At 42.8% G+C, this 22048-nt stretch overlaps 1 protein-coding gene across 11 annotated transcripts in view; it reads left to right on the top strand.

The window, feature by feature from the left end:
* Positions 1 to 22048, top strand: part of fbrsl1 (fibrosin-like 1) — a 322499-nt gene that overhangs the window by 274873 nt on the left and 25578 nt on the right. For all 11 annotated transcript variants that reach the window (XM_030143070.1, XM_030143058.1, XM_030143064.1 and 8 more), the window contains one exon: positions 10989 to 11037. In XM_030143070.1, the coding sequence (XP_029998930.1) occupies positions 10989 to 11037 (49 nt within the window). The remainder of the gene's footprint in view (positions 1 to 10988; positions 11038 to 22048) is intronic.

The following is a 22048-nucleotide window of genomic DNA, read 5'->3' on the forward strand; positions in this document are numbered from 1 at the left end:
TGAAATGCAAGCAAACCTTTTTTCTGTTCTGCTGTACGAAGTGCAGATGGTATGAAGACCATGGAGCCCAGACAAACTAATTCAAGGATTTTTGCAAATGTGAGAAAAGGCCACATGAGCACACAGACTGCTGCCTTGACTTTGTCTGTTTGCATATCTCTGATTCAAATCCAGACAGGAGCTACCTGAGTCAAGCAGAGTGTTTTTTCAATGAGCAGATGAATGAAGCTAAAAGAAATGGAAGTCGCAGTGGAATTACTCTATAAAAATCAAGGGCAAGTTTTTAAATGACACAGCTAATTAAACCTGTTATCAGAATGGTGTAGACACTCAGCAGCTAACGCAGGCATCTTTTTAAAGACACAAACAACTCAGCAATTAAGAGGTAGTTAAAGAGTCTAATTGTCAGTTTTTGTTTTATTGACAGGAAACTGGTTTGTTAAGGCAATCTGACGCTTCAGTAATGAGATGTTTAACCTTGCCTCTTGCCATACATTATGCAAAAAAATCAATCAAATGCATTATGTACACACACTCCATTGACCTCACTGGAGCCAATATACTGAAAGAGGAAATGACTGGACTTGGCGTCATGCATGCATGTGACTTGGCGTCCTTTTTGCTTATTGAGTCCGCTGTTACACGGAGACTCCCAAGGAAAACAAAGCTTTTAACAAGCACTAAGATATTCATTGTTGCCATCATGAACAAGCCCCAGAAAAGGGTATTAGTGCTCTAGGGAACATTCTTTGCCTGTTGTTTTTTCTTTCCACTTGAATAATTTAAGCAGTTGCATGTAAGACAAAGCTGCATTCACTTGCTTCATTATATTTTAATCCAGAGCAAATGATGCTCTGCATACACTTGCCATGGCCAACAACTTTTAATAGACTTCTCTGCAGCGATCACTCATAAATCTGCTCGAGCAATGCAAACATCAAGTATAGGCTACTGTATGTTCCTCACTCACCAGAGATATGTGTTCAGATGGTTCCAGATCAAGTTCCTCCACAGGTGCTATGCTATTAACAGAGATAACAGCTGGTGGGTTTACACTGAGTTCACGAAGGCTCATAAAGATGCAAAGCTTACAGAATAGATAGCTGCAGTACATTAGGATGCTGTTATTGTGCAATTACTAGAAAAGTAGGCTACCGTGAGTGTTCAATTGTGTTTGAACTCATTGGAAGGTTAATAAAAATGGCCTCAAAGAATGTATTTACAAGTGCTTACAACTCTGCACTTGACATGATAATCCACAGATTATCATGCAAATCATAACAATTACCTATAGCGTAAGCAATGCTCATAATTGAACACCTCCAGTAACATGGCTGTTGTCAAGGTCAGGTCACAACGTTGTGTGCCAGAGTGATATTACACAGTAAGTGTGAAGTCAAAAGCAGAAGCTCTCTCACAAGTCCTCTGCAGTTGTCGTGTTGGCGTAAACTAGCTTGTGCTGAATTCCCTGGAGGTACACAGTTAGCTCAGCACTCTCTCCATCAAATCTTCCATTACAGAGAAAAGCTTCTGGTATGTCCCACTGATATGTCATAAAGGTTATTTATACACGCACCCTGCATTAAGTCACACATCTGGGCTCTCAGTGAAAGAAGAGATCAACCTCTATGTCATGTCATGAAAGAGATATACTGGGTTCTTATCTTTAACCATGTATCGTGACATACCTGAGTCAAAACACTGTCATGTATTAATGTTGAGGACTTCAGATGTGAATAAAAGACAACATCAAAGTCTAAAGGATGCATGGCCGTGACAAAGCAGTGGGTGTACTTGGGGCTGCTGGGGTCCATGTTCTATATTAAATCTTTTCTCTTGCACAGAAAAACACCACAGAAACAGAAATTGTCTTCCTCAGAAGCAGCTCATATAAAGACAGCATCAACCACTGAAAACAAACCATGTCCTCTTTCTTTGTCCTTCTACTAACAATCTCCTCTTACTGTGTTCTGTAATAAAAAATAAATGTTGTCTATGGTAAACAATGCTTTATGCTGGTACTCTTGGCTTCTAACACCAACCACTCCGCCTCATCCCTTTTTAAAGGCAGCTGAGCTGTTAAGGTATTGCTGAAGGTGACTGTTGGGGCATTGGATGTCCTGTCTAACCCTCCAGTGAGGCCTGAGGGAGAAGCTTGGGTTACAGCTTCCAGAAACCTGAGCCTTGATGTCTGCATCAAAAGTAAATTCCACTTAACGTGCCACATCCCTTTCCAACATGACTTAGGGGGCAGTTGGAGGTCTGAGACCCTTTTATATATAGTACATGCCATGTTTGTTTGCGCTAGCGGAATAGATAGTATGCCTTTAAGTGGCTAGGGGATAGTAGTGTGAGACTAACGGGACATTTGGCAACGGGTGCCAATCTTCTGTAACCCATTTCAAGTTTTCCACTACCCCACCTGCCACTGCCCCCACCCTTAATTCCTCCACAGGACAAGTGGCTGTATTGATCCTGGGAGCCTGACCGACTTTCATGCTTGATATATGAGCAGAATGAATTCCGAAATTCCCTTTGCCTCATTCAGCTGCTGTTGTAGTTTCATGCGATACTGTTACTAAACCACCATCAATGTCTTCACACCCCCCATTGCTCTGATAAACAGTAAACTCAGCACAGAGCCAAGCCAGAAGGTCAGGGGTCATGCCTAGTGTTGGATTTAGGAGGCTGTGGTGCTGTATGACTGGTGTGGAGGCTGGTGAGTGGAGCTTGGATCCCCTGTAGTTTTCCTAGCCTACAGTCAGCCCTGAACTCCCACAGGCATTAGCACTATTTATTTGTGTTAGAGGGGAGGTGATTCATATTACTCAAAATCACTGGCGTGGTACGGGTGAGATCTGCCTCTTGCTGCGCATTTTTTCCTCTCATTAAAGGTGTCCGTGCCCAGAGGAGCCAACCAATGCCTACCACACATTTCCATGTAGTGCCAGCTACGCCTTTTCTTTTCTTTGTGCGCTGTCTTTCACTGCAGAAAAAAATCACTATGTGTGGGTTGAGGCAAGGGAAAGGGTCACAGCTTTTTTATCGCTGCATTATTTAAGATCCTGCAGAGTTTGTTTTTTTTCCCTCTTAGCAAATTCATCTCAAGTCAAAAGCGCAATACAATCTTAAGAGAGAGGAAGAAAGGAAGAGTGTAACTTGTGTAGCCTGAGGTGGGCTATGACTCACCTAGACATTGTTCAGATGGAATAAAAAAAAAAAACACAAGTTCAATAGGAGTTTCTATTGAGCAGTCCTTAAAGCCACCTTTCTCTTAACAAGCTGCAGTGAGAGGTGGTTTGCCTACCAAGCTTGCCTGCAGCTCTCTGCAGGGCGATTATGTCACGGCGGGCCAGTCAGAATGATGTGTATCTCTCTGTTAGAAGGCAGCTCTACTGCAGCAAAGGCTCTGACTAGGAATATTATTATTATCTCCTCCAGGATCCTCTCCACAGCAACAACGGTGCTGCATTGTAAGAGCTCTGGAGAAAGCAGTTTTTGAAATAATCTGCCTGTCTGTTATCCTGCCTCTCAGACAAAAACATCCAGACAGGCTCTTTTACTTTCCACCACCCACACTGACAATAGGGTAAAGGCTTTACAACAAAAGGATGATGTGGATATGGGAACTGTGACTCCCATGACCCGTCCTATCATACCTTCTCACTGTGGCCCTTCAGGGAGCCAGGATTCGGTTGTGGCTGTTGACCAGCCAATCAGGGAGCACTGAGCCATGTCTTAAAGGGCTATCTGCTATCTCAGCTGCTGAGAAGCCTGGAAAGAAAGGAGAAGTCACCGTTGCCCTGATCTCTATCAGGGCCAAGGAGTAATGACAAACAGCCCCCCTGATTCCGCCAGATTACCTGGAGCTCTTATCACTGCTGGCACACATTTTGACATTAAAAAGGAAACGAGGCCACACCCTTTCCATCATCAGATACGTGATACTCAACAGAGCTCCTGCTCTCTACTTTTGTGTTTTTAGTCTCCTTTCTCTCTTTTTCTCTTTCCTTATTCCCATATCTTGAAGCAGGACTTAATCAGAGTGTAATCATGCCACACTGACCCTTATCTCACCCTAAAGTAGATACTACTAACTCCTCCTGATTTGTTTCCTACTCCCCTAATCCCAAAAAGGGAGGAGAGCCATACATGCTTTTAAACCTCGGAGCTTGGATCTGGTGCATTAATTGAGTTAAATAAAATGTGATGGTCGAGATGATTTGTCTGTCGGCTTTTATGGCTGCAATTTAGACTATGCCTCATTGCATTATGCCACTTAATAAGAGCCCTTCGCAGCCGTTTTGTCTCCGCTGGTATTAACATGCACAGGTTCACTTCACAGGAGAAAGTGGGAATGTGCTGTCCCTAATTTTCTGCAAATCTGACCTGGTAATCACCTGAAAGCACTTTCCAATACCACTGACATTTTCGAAAATGTGATTTTCCCCCTTTTTCAATACATAACGTCTCACGTCCTTTTGGTTAACCTATAATCTGTGGTGTTGCAATTGTGATTTGTGACCTGTTCTGTCCTCATACCCCCTATCCGCCCATCTCCATCCTTCATCTTGGTCCTTTGCAGGGAGTTTGAACAGGTCTGGATCTTCTCCGGTGAAATATGCCTTGTCCTTTTTCCTTCATTTCTCCTTATCTGGTTAGTGCTGGCTGTGGGCCTGCTGCGGCGTTGATTTGTGACCCTCTCTGTCTGCAGCGGCAAGAGGCTTTAATGTAATGCGTGCCTCTGCCCTTCTCCCTACTGATGAAACAGGCCTCTGCATTCCCCTGATAGACTGCTAATTTGTATACTAAACTGACAGGCAGCCGTGATAAGGGCTAGCAACTGCTGCACAGCCAAGGGAGGGAGGGGCAGGAAGAGGTGCGGTAAGCGAGACGGAGGGTAATATTTTACACAAAGCTCAAGCCCCCCTGCTCCTCTCTCGGCATTCATTTCCCTGTGTCTGTTGCTAGGGGGAGAAGAAGCAGGAGTTGTCAACCCTGGTCCTCTGTCATACTCGCCACACACACACACATAAACATAGTAGGTGGCAATGAAAATGGCACTCAGGGCCAAGTATAAAGAGGTTTGTGTGTGTTTTGTACATGTGTGCAGGGGGAGACCACTCCATTCTACATGGTCACTATGGAATTCATTACCATCTTAATGATGCTCCAGTTGAGGCGAGTGTCTGTTGGTTGACAGTTGCGTGGGAGGTTTCTTCTCTCTTTTCTTTTCGTGCTGTATATTCCATCATGCTCGCTGGGGGTTTGCAGTCTTGCTGGCCCACACCTGTTCTGACAAGCGGGCAGCAGCAGCACTGGTGGTAGTGGTGGGTGGGAATTAGAGCTAAGGTAGATAGTCACTGTTCCCTACCCGGGGAATGCGTAGCGCTTCTGCAGCTCATATCATAAACGACCGCTCGGGAGGTCATTAAGTTTCTGGAACAGCGGTGAGGACGAATGCAGGACAGATAATTAATTTGGTGTCTCCCAATGCAGCCTGGGAGCTGTAGGCCTTCTGAGCATGGCTAATGTGGCATTAATAGCTAAATATAGTGCTAGTGTATTCTGGGGTTAAAGAGTGACAATAGTTGAGGGCCCTGAGCGGATGCTGATAGAAGTATTTATAGAAGAGCCAAACTACTCCCATATGAACCTAAGTGAGCCCATGCTAGTGTTTGATTGATGTCTTACTGATGAGCTTGAAACCCTTATTTTAAGCACTGTAAACTAATTAAACTACACTAAAAAGAGCACAACATCAGAAGCTTCACAGAGACACCTCATGTAGTAATGGTCAATTTGTGATTTAAAAAATGTACTTAAAACAAAATGTATCATCTGCATCTAATTTAAAATAAATGAGACTAACCATCCAAAATTACATTTTTGCTTGAGACATGAGGGAACGGGGAACCACATGTGACAGTAAATGGAAAATTGGCAGAAAGGGCAGTGAAGGAGGAAGCTGACAGTGATGAAAAACCAGGCAGGGAAGCAAATTAACACACTGTATGGGTGCATGTGTCTGTGAGAGAAAGTATAGGTGGGAGGTGCGGTGAGTGTGAATCCATGGACAGACAGGTTCACCCTGGATAATTGAGAGCCTGATCGTCCATGCCAGGATATGTGCCATTCTGCCCACTTGTCTTATTCTCTCTCTCACTCTCTTTTTTTTTTCTCCCTTTCACTCATGCTACCTGATAACTCTTTTAGTGCCATGTCATGTCACATCAATACAGCACAGAGTAACCGTGTAGTCTTTCACAGGACCATCAAGTGTCTTCGCCTACACCGAGACATTTGACCCTCTCATTTTGCTGTCAGAGAAGAATGCACGACCATGGGATGTTTGCTTCCTGCGCTCTATTACCCCCGATTACACAAAAGGAAAACATACCTCTAGCTGTAGCTGCATTGATCTGTGTTAAGTTGATTTTCTGCTTGCATGTATAGTTTTATCTTTCTTGTCAAAAAAGGCACTCTCTCCTGCCTCTTAAATTGTTTTTGATATTGAGATGCTAGTCATTTTGCAAGAGATTTCTTTTTCTAGTGGGAGACATGTCATTTTGAGAAACTGGTTGTATCTGCTTTGTGGTATATAAGTGTTAAGATTAGCTGCCTTGCCACTTGTCCTACAACAGTCTGTCAAGAACATAGCATGTGCCAAATGACTCAGAACTAAATTGTAATTATAGTCTTTGCAGGCGTGAGCCCACAACAAAGCCTACAAACAGGTTTCTTTGTTTTCACGCTACAGCTGTTGTGATAGCGCTGCCAGCATGTGTAAAAATTATATCTCTGCAAGGGAGGGGAAAGGCTTTACCTGCTTTGTTGAATTGGGGGAGCTATATTAGGATTTTTGTGTTATTTATTCTTGGTTTATCTAACTTCTGGCTGCAGGATTTTTTTTTTTTTTCCTTTTAGTAGATAATTTGCTCAGCTCGAAGGAATGCAGGGCATGCAATAGGAGCTCTCAGATCAAAGGTAGATGGATGGCATGGGGATCGTTTGATATAAAGCAGGGGGTTTGTTATGTGGGGGCTGTGGATAGAGAAATTGGTCTCTCAGCAGTCTTTACTAAATGAGGTTAATTGAATCTGGGTAATTGCTGACCTTCCTGTCTTGGTGAAATCACAGCCTTAACTGATCAATGTCTTTCATAAATTTATGCCTGAAGGTCATTCACTTGATTATGCTGCACTCCTTTGCTGCCTAAATCGCCTCGCTCAGTTGTCCCATTGTGCAGAAATTAAGCATGGAAGCGTTTTAACTCTTTAAAAAAAAAAGACAATTAAGCTTGTCTTACGTTCTCTAAATTAATTAGCTTGCAATGTTGTTAAATAAAAGCGATGTGGACACGGAAAATTGCAAAGAATTTTTTTCCTTCTTGCTTCTTTGCTGTGACAGCAAATGCTTGTTGCCTTGCAGTAAATGTCTCACTTATTGCAAGCAGGAGTTTCTGCCTCTGTGTTCTCCCTCTGCGGCTCCACTATTATCTAGAGATTTATGCAGCCAATAAGTCACTGGTGTTCAGGGAAGTTGGAGGACTTTTAAAACAAACAGCAGTGTAATTTGTAATTTGGCATTCCCTAAATCTGGGAATTATGGTTCTGCTTGTGGCTCTTTAGGGAGTTAGCAGTCTGATGGAGGGTTTACTGGCCCACCTCCCTCTCTGGCCGCCGTGTCTTTCTTTCTTTCTCCCCCTCTTTCCTTTTGCGCCTGCCGAGGAAACGGGAGGATTTCACAGCTGCTGAGAGCTGGGCCCCGGCTGGGCCCTATGACCTCCTTCTTGCTTTTTTTCCCCCTCCCTTAGTCTCTCTGCCTTTTTTCTCCCTCTCTCCAGCAGTCTCTTTCCTTAGGGAGCTCTTGTGTGGCTCAGAGGAAGCTGAATCATAAAGCATGGCTAATGAATAGAATAGGGAAGGAAAGCTGAGGCCTGCTGACGGCCCTCTAGAGAGGAGGCCAGGCCCCTGAAGCCCCAGGCTCAAATAGCAGACGGCCCCCACAAAGGTCAGGCTTCCTGCGGCCCGCTCCAAGGGCTTTTGGCTCCCAGGCAATGTGGCTTGAATTTCCCCCATTATTTTTTTAAATGGTTAAATTTCCCTGTTTCCTTTGGAAAACCTGGCCTTTGCTCCTCTTTTTTCTTCTTCTGTCTCTTACTCTCTGTCTATCTGTCTGTCTGTCTGTCTGTCTGTGTGTGTGTGTGTGTGTGTGTGTGTGTGTGTGTGTGTGTGTGTGTATAGATATATAGATATATATCCCCTCTGCCTCATCTTTTCCCGTCTGTTTTTAATGGCAGCCAGAGTTGCCTCAACAAAGAGAGTGTGAAGAATTTGTTATACATGACCTCTGCACACCACAACCACAGGCAGCTCAGACTGCCAGCAACACAGCCCGATGAAAAAATGTCAACTTGACCAGTGAAACCCAGAAAGTTCTACAAAAACAACAGCGTAGGCTCTGCTTTGACATGCCTTTTTAAGAAGTGCTTTTGTAAGCCGGCCTTGTAATTGTGGATTATACGTCTGACTCATGCAGACTTGGCAGGTGCAAAACACAGCATTAAAACCTAAATATTGGTTGTTGATACTTCTTGGAATACATGTGGAATATAAAACAGCTCAGTGCACACTCAAAATGGACTAAGTAGGAATAAGGAGATCTAGGTCGGCATATGGTAAACAGTATTTTCTGTTGTCTTTCACAGAAATGTGTTATTTCTCCCTCGCTCTCTGTATAACCACACAGGTCATAACAATTGTTTAAACTGTTACAGTGAGTTATAGTATGACCTACCCTGTCTTTTTGTGCTTTTGTGACCCCGTGCCACACTATGCAAGTCCCTGAGCCAGCTCCCGTGTCCATTTGACAAGCTTCATTTCATTCTGAGCCCACATTTTTCTTCTAGGGCCTCCAGGGCCGTGATTCAAGGCTGAGGTTGTGCTGCTGCAGTGCTGAGGCTTGGTACTGAAGCGTTTAATGTCGTCCAAAGCTAACAAAGAGCCTGTGTTGTAGCCTGGCGCCCCGGTTCTGGGAGACTGAAAGAGGGCAATGCACAACACTCTGTCTTTCCTCTCCTTTATAGTCTCTCGCCTTCATCTACTGTAAGAGGAAACAGGAAACATCTCCATTCAGCTGAGTGTCCACCCTTGTTTCAGTGTTCCTCTTATTGAGACAAAACTAAAGAGCTTTTATCAGCTTTTTCGCACATCAGTAACTGACTTTATAAATATAGCAGTTTATAAGTCAAAACAGCATACACAGTTGAAGAATCATAATGAAACTGTTTATTTTGTGAGTGTGATTTTAATTTAAGGTCTATGAATTCTCATATAGCACCAATAAGAATTTCATCAGGAGCAGCTGCTTTTATTGGTTGTTATTGTGTTTCACCATTATTAACTTTCTCTGCAGCCTACTTGTTGACTTAGACTGTTATGTCTTGAGAATGTATCAATAGATCATTTATTATGTTATTGTTGTTTGTAGTAGTCGTTTCCATCTGCTTCAGTGTCTTACCATAGACACATTTACATTAGGCAGTTGGCCTGATGTAAATGTGGCTGTGAATAAAGCATATTGTTCAGAAACAGTGCATTCTCTGCACTGTTGTGGTTAGAGCTGAAACAAAACATCAAGTGCAGACAGACAAATACTGTAGAGAACAGTAACACAGTGGCAGTGACGGAGAAACTGGGAGGTCTTGGAAAGAAGAGGACGTCCTCAAAACACTTGTGAAGAACTAACAGAGATGCCAAGGACAGCCATCTGTGTTTACAAAATCATTTGCTTTCTCTTTCTGTCTCAGTCTCTCTTGCACTCACTCTGATTCACTGTTCATTCTTTACATATGCTCCCTTTGTGCCGCATAAAATACAAGCGTGGCAGTTAAAGATACTCAGGCCCTTTGGGTGGAACATATGTTCAGCTCTTGCTGCTTTTTACAAGTCCGCAGGACCCAGATGAAATGAGCTAAAGCAAAGGGAAATTGTGGCTTTAAACAAAGCCCCTATATGGGCTGACATTACAGGCTGAGGAGGATTTTCATTGTTAACATTATCTTCCAAGCACACTGACTTTTTGCTACAGTATTTTGTACAATGCCAGGTTTTGTGTGGATTTACTGCTTTTGGGTTATAGTGTTTAAAAATTTCCTGTCTTCCTAGTGGGTGTGTATTTTTGTAAAAATGTATAGTGTGTTTTGATTTGGCCATGCTTGCCAGGATCTACATATCCATCTGAAGGAAAATACCTTGCACTGTTTAGTCTACTAGTCTCCCCTATCACTTCATAGTCAGATGCCTTTCTCCCTCAAGTATTTGACTCAACCTCAATTTAACAATAATCTCCAAGGTTTGCACTCTTCACTGTCACATCAAACAAATCAGTAACAGCGTTTTTGATCCTATGAATTCTCATTTTGTTGACAGATCGTCTGTTTATTTTTGGTAAGGGGTGATTGGTTCTGATATTGAATATGTGGAAAAAAACAGATTTGCAGTTTTCATAATATAACCACATTGCATTCAAAGATACAGTGTGCCTTTTCATATAAACACATTGCAGAGCTAAATGTGATTTTTGAAGAGCTGTGTGTATGCTGGAATCTTTGTGCTCTGATGCTGCATAGCCACCTTACTGCTTCCTCAGTCTTTGACAGAATTTTCTTATGATGATTTTCAGGTGGCACAACAGTGCCACCTAATGTTACCTCAGATGGAAAAGCCAGACAGGGACCATCAGGTACAGCGGGAGCTCACATCCCTGGCTGATGACAGTCTGTTGATTAGCTGTGTAGTGCTGTGTGTCACAGCTGCACTTTCCCTCTATGCACCTGTGGGCATGTTTGTGACTGAGAAAAGCTTTTACAGGACAGTTGAAATGTTAGTGTTGATGAATAACCTTGAACATATGAGTTCAAGTTTGCCACTGATTCAGCTCATCTGGCAAATCCACTCAAGTTTTTCTTTCTCTTGTTTTTCCAGGTGTCTGATGTAGGCTCAGAAAAGCTCTTCTCCCCCACCACACCCAAAGGTAAGAGTTTGCTCTGTTTTTTCCTTTCCTGTTACCAGTCTTTGCCTCTTTGCCTCATTCATACATATACAACAACTGGGTTTGAGGATGAGTTTAAATGTCCCTCATTCTAATCCTGCAGCTTCCATTCAAATTTAAATGTCAGCAGACATAAACAAGGTCTGGTGACTACATATGCATACATTTTTGCCTGAGTGCAGAGCGGCGTTTCTTGGATGACCCCGCCAGAGGCTTAGCCTTCCTACATATTGGTTCATTAGAGGGGATTTAGAGCCTCCCTGCCACATGCTCCCACAAATGGGAACTTCCCCTCAGGCAATACAAGCTCTCTGACAGCAGGCCTGGACCATAATGGATGCCAAAGGAAAGAAAGAGAAAGAGCTTTGTCAGCCCCCCAGACAACATAAGCTCTGTGTGTGCGTGTGTGTGTGTGTGTGCGTGTGTGTGTGTGTGTGTGTGTGTGTGTGTGTGTGTGTGTGCATGCATATGCACATATGTGGATTGTAAATCCATGTTCATGTGTGTGTGGAGTTATCATATGTATTTGTGTGTCCTTGTATGTCCAGTCACATACAGTATCTGTGCTTGTGAAAATGTACATCACAGATTCCAAATTGACTTTGAATGTTGTGTGCACCTGTATATGCTCTAAACACAGTAATGCCTGCCAGGTCAGAGCAGAGAAAAGGGTGTCAAGTTGTTGATGCAGGGAGGTGGAAGACACAGGAAGAGGTGTGATCAGCCTCCAGTGACAGATAGCAGCATGCAGACCACATCCCCCCAGGGCAGGAACCAGGAGGCAAGACCATTAAGACAAGTAGAGAGAGAAGGAGGTGCAGAAGTGTAAAATGTGGCCATTTGATGCGAGATGTGGGCGTCATGTCTGCAGGACAAGACAGACAGAGTATATGGAGTCAAATAGAGATTGAATATTATCTTAACTGCATCCATGCCATTTATCTACAAATCATGATTTATGGAAGCCAGAGTTTCCTTCTGAACAACATACTGTATAATGATGTTGCTTGGTTGAGCACAGTAGCTTTGCTGAGTGAATAAGCATGGTTGTCAGGGAGGAGAGAAACCAGGCCTGCCGGCTCTGTGATGCAGATGACCTGTGACCAGCGGTGGCCTAGTGAAACCAGCATTCACAATGACAATGACTTCCAGACTTGCATGGTTTAGAAAACAACTAGACCGCGTCTGACCCCATCTATTCTCCACTGGACCGCTGGACTACTACTGTTGTCAGCTGCCACGGCGTTGAATAACTTCCCCGTTATGCCTGTACATAACACAGCTGTACAGAAACATACTGAGAAGTGATAGTGCAGGCACATACACACACACTGCCATCGTATCTTACACACACTAACACTCCTTCCTTGTCAGTTAGCAAGCAAAGGCCTCAGTGGATGTTACTAATGTGCACACAGGGCTGAGGATTAGCACCCTGGAATTACATCCACACAATCCAATCAGACTCTGTCTTGATTGTCACACAGATCAACCAGATCCTGTTTGGGTAATGCAGAAGAAGGGCACCAGATTAGAATTAGGGGTTAGAAAGGATGAGGCAGCAGAGAAATCATCAGTTTGATGAAGTGATTTGGTGACGATGAGGACAAGGTTGTCACGCTTCAGTTGCAGAGCTGCCACCCGCTGGTTCTTATCTCTTATGCCAATGTTGTTTTGGGCTCTAATGCATTCTAGGACGGTGTTTGGCTTTGGCCTAGACTGTTTTTCTGTGTGTGTGTGTGTGTGTGTGTGTGTGTGTAATGTGTGTGTAATACAAAGCAGCCCACAGGCTGTTTTCCTCTGGTTTAGAATGCAGCGTATGTGTCCCATTACCGGTCTCGCTCACAGTCCTGTGGGACCAATGAAAAGTCTGCTTTTCTCTGATCACCAGGCCTGTCAAGCTGTTGGCGGGGAGACACACACATATGCACAATCATTATGGCACACATAAATATATAATGCTTTGATGATGTTTGGCTTGTACTATTCTCTAGGTAATGAATGTTATTTCTTTGTGTTTTACCTCTTCCTTGTTTTCAGTGTTGTGCTTCTTAGTGAACTTTATTTTGGTGAACAGTTACAAGTACAAACAGTTGAGGTTATATCCAAATTGCACACAGGCCCACAGTCTGTCATGTTAATGAAATGGTTCAGGGTTAATAGAGTAGAGAAAAGACCAACATTGTAATCAGCGCAGGCAGAACACTGTAATTATGCATACAGAACATGGTTTTGGGTAAAAGCCAGACACCCTTGCTTTCTTTCTTTCATATTTACTTTTTGTCAATTCTACTTCACCACTGTGTTGGCGACCTGTTGTAAACGTAGCTAACAATGCTGATATTAATACAAGGTAATAGTATGTAATGGTACAGCACACAGAGCAAATCTCTTTGGATTCTGTGATCCTAGAGTTAGCACAAGTTCTGCTGAATGCCTGTCTGAGTTGGTGGTTATGAGGTAGGAAGGTACAGCAAAGGGCAAGTATTATCTAACTGCTATTGGTTTTTGTTTATTTCCTATCTTAAACCTCCTGCAAATTATTGATTTGCTGGAGGATGGCATGTTTAAGTAAAAGCACTATGAAGACTTGTGCTCCTCTCAGGGCTACACTTATTGAATTGAAGGTCAGAGTTTACTGTTGTCACTTGCTTGAAGGCGATTGAGGAGCTAAATGTAGCTGCTGAGCACGTATGGTTCACCTCCACAGAGCACAGATAAACATTTCACTGGTAGGCTTGCTTATGACATTTCACAATGCTTTGCTTATGGAAGTGGTGGGGAGTTATCACCTAGCTGTCAGCAGCCAGAAATATCTGAGAAGAAGAGTTTGGAATCTGCCATGACTATGTTGAATGTTATATCTGTGGGGTTCAGAGCAATATGTATAATTTAATGTCCCTATTAGCCTACCTAGGTGTTCCTACAGTAGTGTTCGAGAAAGCCTGTGTGGCGTGGAGTCCTAGACAAACCTGGGGCATCTTGGGATAGCAGGAGGAAGATTGGTAGAAAACCCATTTCTGAAGTGGATTTGTGCCCTTGTAATCCTGATTAATTTTGACCCGTTGTGCTCATTTTAAACAGAGCATTACAGTAAGCGTGAACACAGCAAGCTCCGGGGCGAAACCAGGAGCTTAGCGGCTTTGGGAGGCTTAGCTGCAGATGGCATTTTAAGCCGGACTTAATAAATTGTTTCCATTAAACTTACCGGCCCACACATACTGGATTAGGCCAGTGGAACAAAGGAAGGAGCGAGTGTGCAGACAGAAAAAAAAACACACACACACAGCTACCATCATGCACATCTGACTCTCTGTTAAAGTCTTTCTGAGGCCACATGAAAGATGAAGACAGGGTTACTGTGATGTTCAGGGAGATAGAGGCCCTTGTACATTTATGCAAAACCCATTCACGTTAGATCTCATGCTCGTCAGGGATGTTGGACCAATTTGCTTAATTGACGTAGAAGTAAACAAACAAAAAAGATGCATAAACCATTTAGCTTGGCAGTGGATTTAGGGCTTATCCTCTAAATGTTTATATATAAACACATTACAAGTGATGTAGCTTAAGGATTTAGGCTCTGCCCATGCCCATGCATTTTTTTTTTGTTTTGGGGCTTTTTTTTGTTTTTTTTATTATTACGGAGCCTTTTACTCACATATCCATCTCTGCCATTGTGGGAAATCAATTCCTTATGGTAGAACTCCGCCTCTCCCCTCTTCTGTCATCAGACCGCCTTCACCATACCTCCTTCCCCCATCAGCTCATGGCTTGCTCCCTAAGCTCTCATTATGTGCTACACAGTCCAGGGTTCCCGTGTCGAATGGCTAATCAACCACCATGTCTGCTCTCTCAATAGGTGCTGAGTGGCCTTTGTTCCACCACTACTGTTTTCCGCATGTCAATAAAAAGAGCTATGGCTGCCTCCACCTTCTCTGTTACCTAGGCCAGCCACAGCTATTGCAGTGCAAAAATAAAGCACAGTCTTACCTGCTGTATTGTGAATGCCAGAAAAGAGAGAAAGAATGGTGATTGGAGAAGGAGCAGCAAGGTCAGGGGCAGAGGGGATTGAGGGCAGCTCAGGCATAGTGAAGTAGATGAGAGAGCATGTTTGTATTCGGCCAGGCAGCTCTCCTCTGGCCAGGTCAGTGTAATGTATCACTAACCTCGGCGGCTGGCCTCACTGTTTGCAGCCTCTCACCCATTAAATAATGAATGGAGGTTGACCCTCTGGCCAGCTAATCAGCTTTTCACCGCTGTTGAATCAGGATACAGTGGAGGTAGATGGAGAGTGTTGCTGGCTGACTGTAGCGGGCATGCTAGATGACTGGAAGGCAGACACTGGGAAAACACAAGGGCTGCAAAGGCTTCACACAGCCAGATTACCAAGTGCTGGAATTGAAAGCAGCCATCACCACTGTGGAATTTAAGCCTGGTGTAGCTCACCTCCAGTACCTAATGTGATTTGTTTGTCATAGTCCAGGCGGCTTGATGGAAATGCTTTCTTTATCAGGGAGACACAACACTTAGGGCCAAGATCTGGTGTTTTGGGGTTTTGGGTGCTGCTGTTTGACAGTTACGATGTATGCAAACAGGAGCCGGAAACAGGTGGTGTCAGATGCATAAAAGATTTTTGACATCAACTCATTATTTGCTGAGCCTCATATGAAGTAGATGAGATAGAGAACACTCCCAGGTTTGCAGAGACAAAACACTTAGGAAAAATTGGAGGAAACCAAAGAGTATGGGTTGTTTCTTTATTAATCTTTGGGTTATTACTGTTCACAGACATAGGACAGCTTATGAGATGGGTGATTTGTTTTCAGCCAAAGGGGCTGATATTAATGCTCCCTTTATTGATAGTGCTAATGCTGTTTGTGCAGCCATCCCTGTCAGAGAGATGAAAATAAATAGGGGGAGCTTGGCGGAGATAAGACACGTGTTTAATTATTAATTGAGTCATTACTGACAGAGATTGCCTTTTTTGATTTAAAGCAGGAAAGCCTGCTTCAGGGACAGAAAAAGCAATTACAAAATTCCCAGCTTGCATGGCTGCTGCCCATCGTTTCGCCATATAGAGCATACACTGTTAGCGAAGAGTGCGAGGAGACAAAACACTCCCGCACACACATCCTGTAACGCTGCAGTGTTCCATAAATTATTTTAATTCTTCTTCAATATTTATAGCCTTTTAAATTACGATTGCGTCATCATTTACTATTTATGTGGAGTGGCAGGCAGTCAATGCGACCAAACCGCACTACCCACAATCCCTGCATGGCCTGGCACCTTGAAAAGCTGACTATAGGGAATTGTTTGGTCTGTGTAACAGTTCAGGAAGTGATGCCAAGCTGAAATGGTTTTTACAAGCTGCTTGTTTTCAAAGAGAGTCTTCATTTCCTATGCACAGCAATTAGCTGGCGTGTAAAGTCATTGCTGATATGTCATGCTATCCCTGTGTGCACTCTGTTGCCCCCTTAGAGCTACAATTATGTCCATTAGAAACGTGTCTGCTGTGTTCAGAGAGCCCAGTGTGCATGAAATATTAACTTAGCCCTAGTTTAGAGTATTGGGTCACTGCTGGGTGAGCTTCATCCTTACAACAGGAAAGGTATTAGACAGTAAATGTATTTCTCCCTCCTGTGTGGGAGCCATTGCACATCAGGACGATGGACACCTGTCAGTCATTCCTATCAGCCCTTGTCATGTATGTCAGTGAGGCCTTGGGTGGTGATCAGCTATTGTGACAGAAAATGATAGTCACATTGAAGTCTCTGTGATTACACTCCATTGTGTGGCTCTGTGTTCATTGACTGAATATGGATCCAGCTTTAGACGTAGACAGGGAGCAATTACAAAATCACTAAAGGCCATGAGGGACTTTTAGGCTAAAGTGACAATTGGATGACTAGCATTTTAACAGCTGAAACATACGTCTTGAGTTTATAATGCCAGATCCTTGTCATCCTCTTGCCATGCGTCACATTTTATTTTTAAGAGAAGGTTGGTCATATTCTGAGGACTTCACAATGGGTCAGACAAAATCAGATTCAATGCACTGAATCACATCAACACTGAGAATTACCGTGCAGCCCCAAAGCCATCTCCTATACACAACAGAGGTCACTTCTTCCCCAAGGCTTTTCAGTGCTGTCACTTCATTTCAGGTTAAACGATAAAATGGCAGCACACTGTCATCTTGGCCTTTCCATGCACATGATTCACTTCACCTATCACACCTCAGCTGGGTGAACCTATGGGCATCTGTAGCGTTGCACACCAAACCAGAAAAATGAATCCCTGCAGCAGTGACCCAGAGGTGATACTTAACACCTTAGCTGACTTTTCCATTTATGCAGATAGCAGCTGCACACTTACAGCGAAGTGCAGGGCATTCTTCATGTCAAACCCGGATAACAGGATTACTTTTGAGATATTATTAGATACGATTCCTTTAGCTGAATTTAGTGGACCGAGCATTTATGAGTGTGTAATTGATTCTGTGTGCTGTGGAACACCTTAAACAGCAACAGTAGCCTTATGCCAGCTTTGCATCATAAATTAGTATGTATAGCCAGTTTTTAAACCGCACTCTTTTATTTCAGTGCATTACATTTTACATCCCAAATAGGGCAGAAAACTGGAAATTCCCCTTGAATTTTCCTCAAATCTTACCTCTGTTAAATCTTGCATCATTCGTGCATAACAAAACCATAGTTGTACAGTGTTCCTGACTGTACAAAACAATAAATATGTTCCTTCCCAGCTCTGTACATACTGTATATTATTGCATTGTGCCAAGAAGAAAAGATGAAAAATTGCAGATAGTCCCAGGTGTTATGTTTCCATAATTGCAAATCAGAATTGGAGCCAATAAATATGTAAAATGAATGCCAATTATTACTGATTGTAGCCTGTCATACTGAAGACAAAAGACAGATGTCAATGTTGTTGTTTTTTTGTTCAGCATCAAAAAGGATTTATGGTGGTCTGCTTTACTCTAAAACCAAGGTTCAGGGTATGAGTAGGGAACTGATTGGTGAGGAAATCAGAGACTTCCTGCCAAGGCTTTTGATGGATAAGCCATTGCCGCTGCAGTTAGCCAACCAACTTGTGAAACACTGGTTGACTCTTATCCCACTAGGGTAGCGACACTGGCTAAACTGAATGTGGGCTCTATTTTTTTTTTTTTTTTTACAAAAGAGATAGAAGGAAGGGATAACTCTAGGGAACAGTAGCACTCATCCCATCTTCTGTCTAATCTTAATCCTCCTCCTCCCCCTCCTCCTATGAAGACACATCTAGCTGCATTGCGGAAGGCATTTTCATTGTTTACTTGGGAGAATACATGACCAGCGTCTTATCACTGCTGTCAGGCCTGAAATGTAAAGCGTGTCGCCTGTGATCACTTGCAGGTTTTCTTGTTTTTAATCCTTTATTCCCAGATCCAGCCCGTCTGCCAGCAAGAGTGGGTTTTTCCCCCCACCCTGCATTTGTTTGAAGATCCTGGTTCCCTGCTATGTGCTTTTTAAGCTCATCTGTGTAGAACAGTTCAGAGCCAATGTTGTTTGCAGATGAAGCTGTAACGCTCATTGACAAAGCCAGATGGTAGGCGATTGTGGCCAAACACGACGCTTGGATAATGTACAATCGCTGGCAAGAGGACAGTCGTCAGCCTAGATGGATATTACAAACATGCTTGTAATGGATTGGACATTTTGGGAAGCAGTTCACACAAGGCTTATAAAGATGAGAAAACCATCGCCAGGAACAGAACGGATGTAAAATGCCTCAGATTCCATGACGGACAAGGACATCCACACATTAGAAGAGTGTGCCAGGGAGAATTCTAGGGAGAAATGAGATGAACCCAGGAAACTAAATCCTAAATCAAACAAAAAAGATCAGTCTTCCATGTGAAGTATTTCCTAACTATTTCCAGATGGGTGGTCCACCTCTACTGTTTGTTCAGTATTACTGAGCTCATACCTTTCCAGTAGTACCATATTAGCATCCATGTTTCTGTCAGTAGCTTATCAGAGTCACTCTGTCTAGAGGCAATACCACAGGCTTGGACTAGTACAGTATGCTTGACAGAGTGCAGGGTTTGAAGAGTTTTGTGATAGAGCCTAGCTATTAGCCTAGCTATTAGAACTCAACACATGGTGAAAGCAGTAACCTGACACACACTCTGAGAAAGAGCTTGTGTTTGGTCCTGTATTTCACCGAGCGTGAGTGCCATTAATCGTCCCAGTGTTTGTGAACAGGCAGGCGGTAATTCGTTCAGACACAGAGGCCTGCATTTTGGCTATTTCAGGGGAGGGGAAAAAACAGAGAACATACATAGTGTGGTCTCCTCCAATATTCAAGCGGTCATCTGTTTGGCTGTTGTTTTTGGCTACCGGTGAATTCCCTGCGCTGGGCCCTGGTGGTGGGGCCCCTAATGGCCTCTGACTGACTGTAATACCCCATTCAGCAGAGCATGGGCTCCAACCTCCCTGGCTGTTGGGTTAGTGCTGCTGTGATGAGGGGTGAGCAGCAGGACTGGGACTCCACTGCTGTTTGCTTTGGGAAGCAGAGAGAGAGAGCGCTCCAATGCCACATGACCCATGGAGAAGTGTGTTAGCAGTAGTATTGACAGGGTTAGACTGATATGTATTTTTCCTGCCAATATTTGTCTTTTGTTATTCAGGATATGTTTCACACCTGTGGCCTCTGCGATAAATATATTAGGGCTGTACAATTGAACAATATATATTGTGTGATGGTTAAAAAATGTCATTTGTCTCCTATTATGCTCCGTTTTTTTCGTTTATAGCAATATTTTTCATCATTTAAAATATGCAGACATGGATAGTGGTTTTCTCTCTAGTTTCATTTTACACATTCATATTGTGAGCCTTATTTTGTTGCTATATTTTTTATATTAACCTCAAAAGTACATCACAGTATTTATGTGAGGTCTGTAATCTGTTTTTTGGTGCAGCTACAACATTTCTATTGTTAAAGAGTATTATAAAGAGTATTACATGTTTGATTTTAATATGTGACTATGGTGTGAGCGTATTTAATTTTAGCCTAATATTTATTTTATCCTATATGTAATTAATACTGAAATGCATGTTTTATTTGTCTTTTTTTTTTTTTTTTTTTTTTTTTTTATCTCTTACACATAAATGTTTTACATATACAGCATACATTGAGAGTTTTCACAAAGTTTCTAAACAAATGATCAAATATGAGTAAATACGTCTTATTGATTTTGATATGGAGTTTTGCACATGGTCATTTTGAAATGAATGAAGGAATGTTTTATTTTGGACATTATTTTGGACAAAAAGTACAAATAAATCACCAACCAAAGCAAATTACCGAAGCGAATTAACAACAAAAGACAACCAAGAAGACATTTATACTATCATACAAAAGACATACATAATATAATTTTAGTGATATTTACACATTGGAAAAGGAGTGGGAACTAGTAAACACTTATCCACCCCTTTTTTACCCCTTTTTTACTACTTTTAAATAAAGTAGTTTTTCATTGTGCCATCATATCTCTGGTTCCATTATTTTACATTAAGGTTCCATTCCTTTAAATATATTGGCAACTACTGACTATCTTCATGTTTAATCTTAAAATGTCAACATTGTTATCAGTCCTGAAAAGGCCACATTTGTTCAACATTGGCAATTTAAGCCAAAACCATGTAGCTGTGTGATTTTTGGAATAGATCAATATATAGCTATGGCTGCGTCTAATGATAGAGATATTGACTCATCAGCTGTTAAGTGCGAGGCTAGTGCTGAAGGGCCCCATGTTCCTTATCAGCTACAACACACTGTATTAGTGTGGTGGGTTGGCATACACTGACCTAATCCTGGTAGCAGGTGCCACTGGAGTAGAGGTAGAGTGGACATGTTTTTCAGGGAGGATGAGCCATCTGGGTCTCAATACTTTATGGTGCTTAAAACACACTCTCAAGTGTGACACTCCCAGCACTTACCTTTTAGCTCCACACAATAATCTAAGCGCTGGCGCTAAAGGAGAGAAGAGGCTTTCAGGAGAATTTACAGGGTTTGATGTGGTGTGGCGCCTCCGCTTCGACACGGATTCATGAAACAGTCAGACACACTTGGCGGTTTGATTTTGATTCCTCTAACTCTTTCAGTGTTGTTTTGTCATCTGCTGTCTGAAATATGTCGAGCAGAAAGAAAAGTGTGTTTGTTTTGTTTTGTTTCTGTTTTTTGTTTTCGTGCCAGCCTGCCTTGCTCGACACTTTTTCGAGGCCTTGTGTTGTTTTTTTTATTTGTTTTTTTTTTTTTTTCTTTTCCTGGTGTAGTCTGTTTCATCTCGCAAGCGATTTGGCTCGTTTCAGAGTCCAATTTTGTTCCTGTTTCACCGTGCTTCCCACCCACCCCCCTCTTCACAGACAGACGTACTCACATTCACATATTTCCCCAAACTGACACGCTGCCTTCACACTCTAAACAAATCAATTCTTCACTAGCTGCACTTGGAACGCCACAGTGAAATGCGGCAGCTCATAGGAGCCCAGAAAACGTGACGGTTGTTATTAATGAAGGATGAAGGAGGCTGGCCTTGGATTCTTGTGTGTGTGTATTAGTGCATTTGTGACTGGTTCTTATACAGGAGCAGACCATGATGGGTTTAGGTCAGCGGTAGCCCCACAGGTCAGGACTGGGGCCTTGTCTCCATTAGTTTACTTGACACTACTCCCTGCCCTCTGCTCCCTCTCTCCTCTCCTCTGCCTTATTAACTAACCTCTCTGCCCCTTTTTCTCCCCCAGTCTGGGTCACTTTATCCCCCTTTTGTCTGTCATGCTCTCTCTCTCTCTAATCAAGAATGATAAATGGGGTGCAAAGAAGGACAGCGAATGTTTTCAAACCTGATACACCCTCCACACTTTTAGCACAGTGGTGAAGGAATATAGTGATTGGAAGAAGGGATGAAGGAGTGATTTTG

This window comes from Sphaeramia orbicularis, chromosome 9 (assembly GCF_902148855.1).
Source record: "Sphaeramia orbicularis chromosome 9, fSphaOr1.1, whole genome shotgun sequence".
Lineage (NCBI taxonomy): Eukaryota > Metazoa > Chordata > Actinopteri > Kurtiformes > Apogonidae > Sphaeramia > Sphaeramia orbicularis.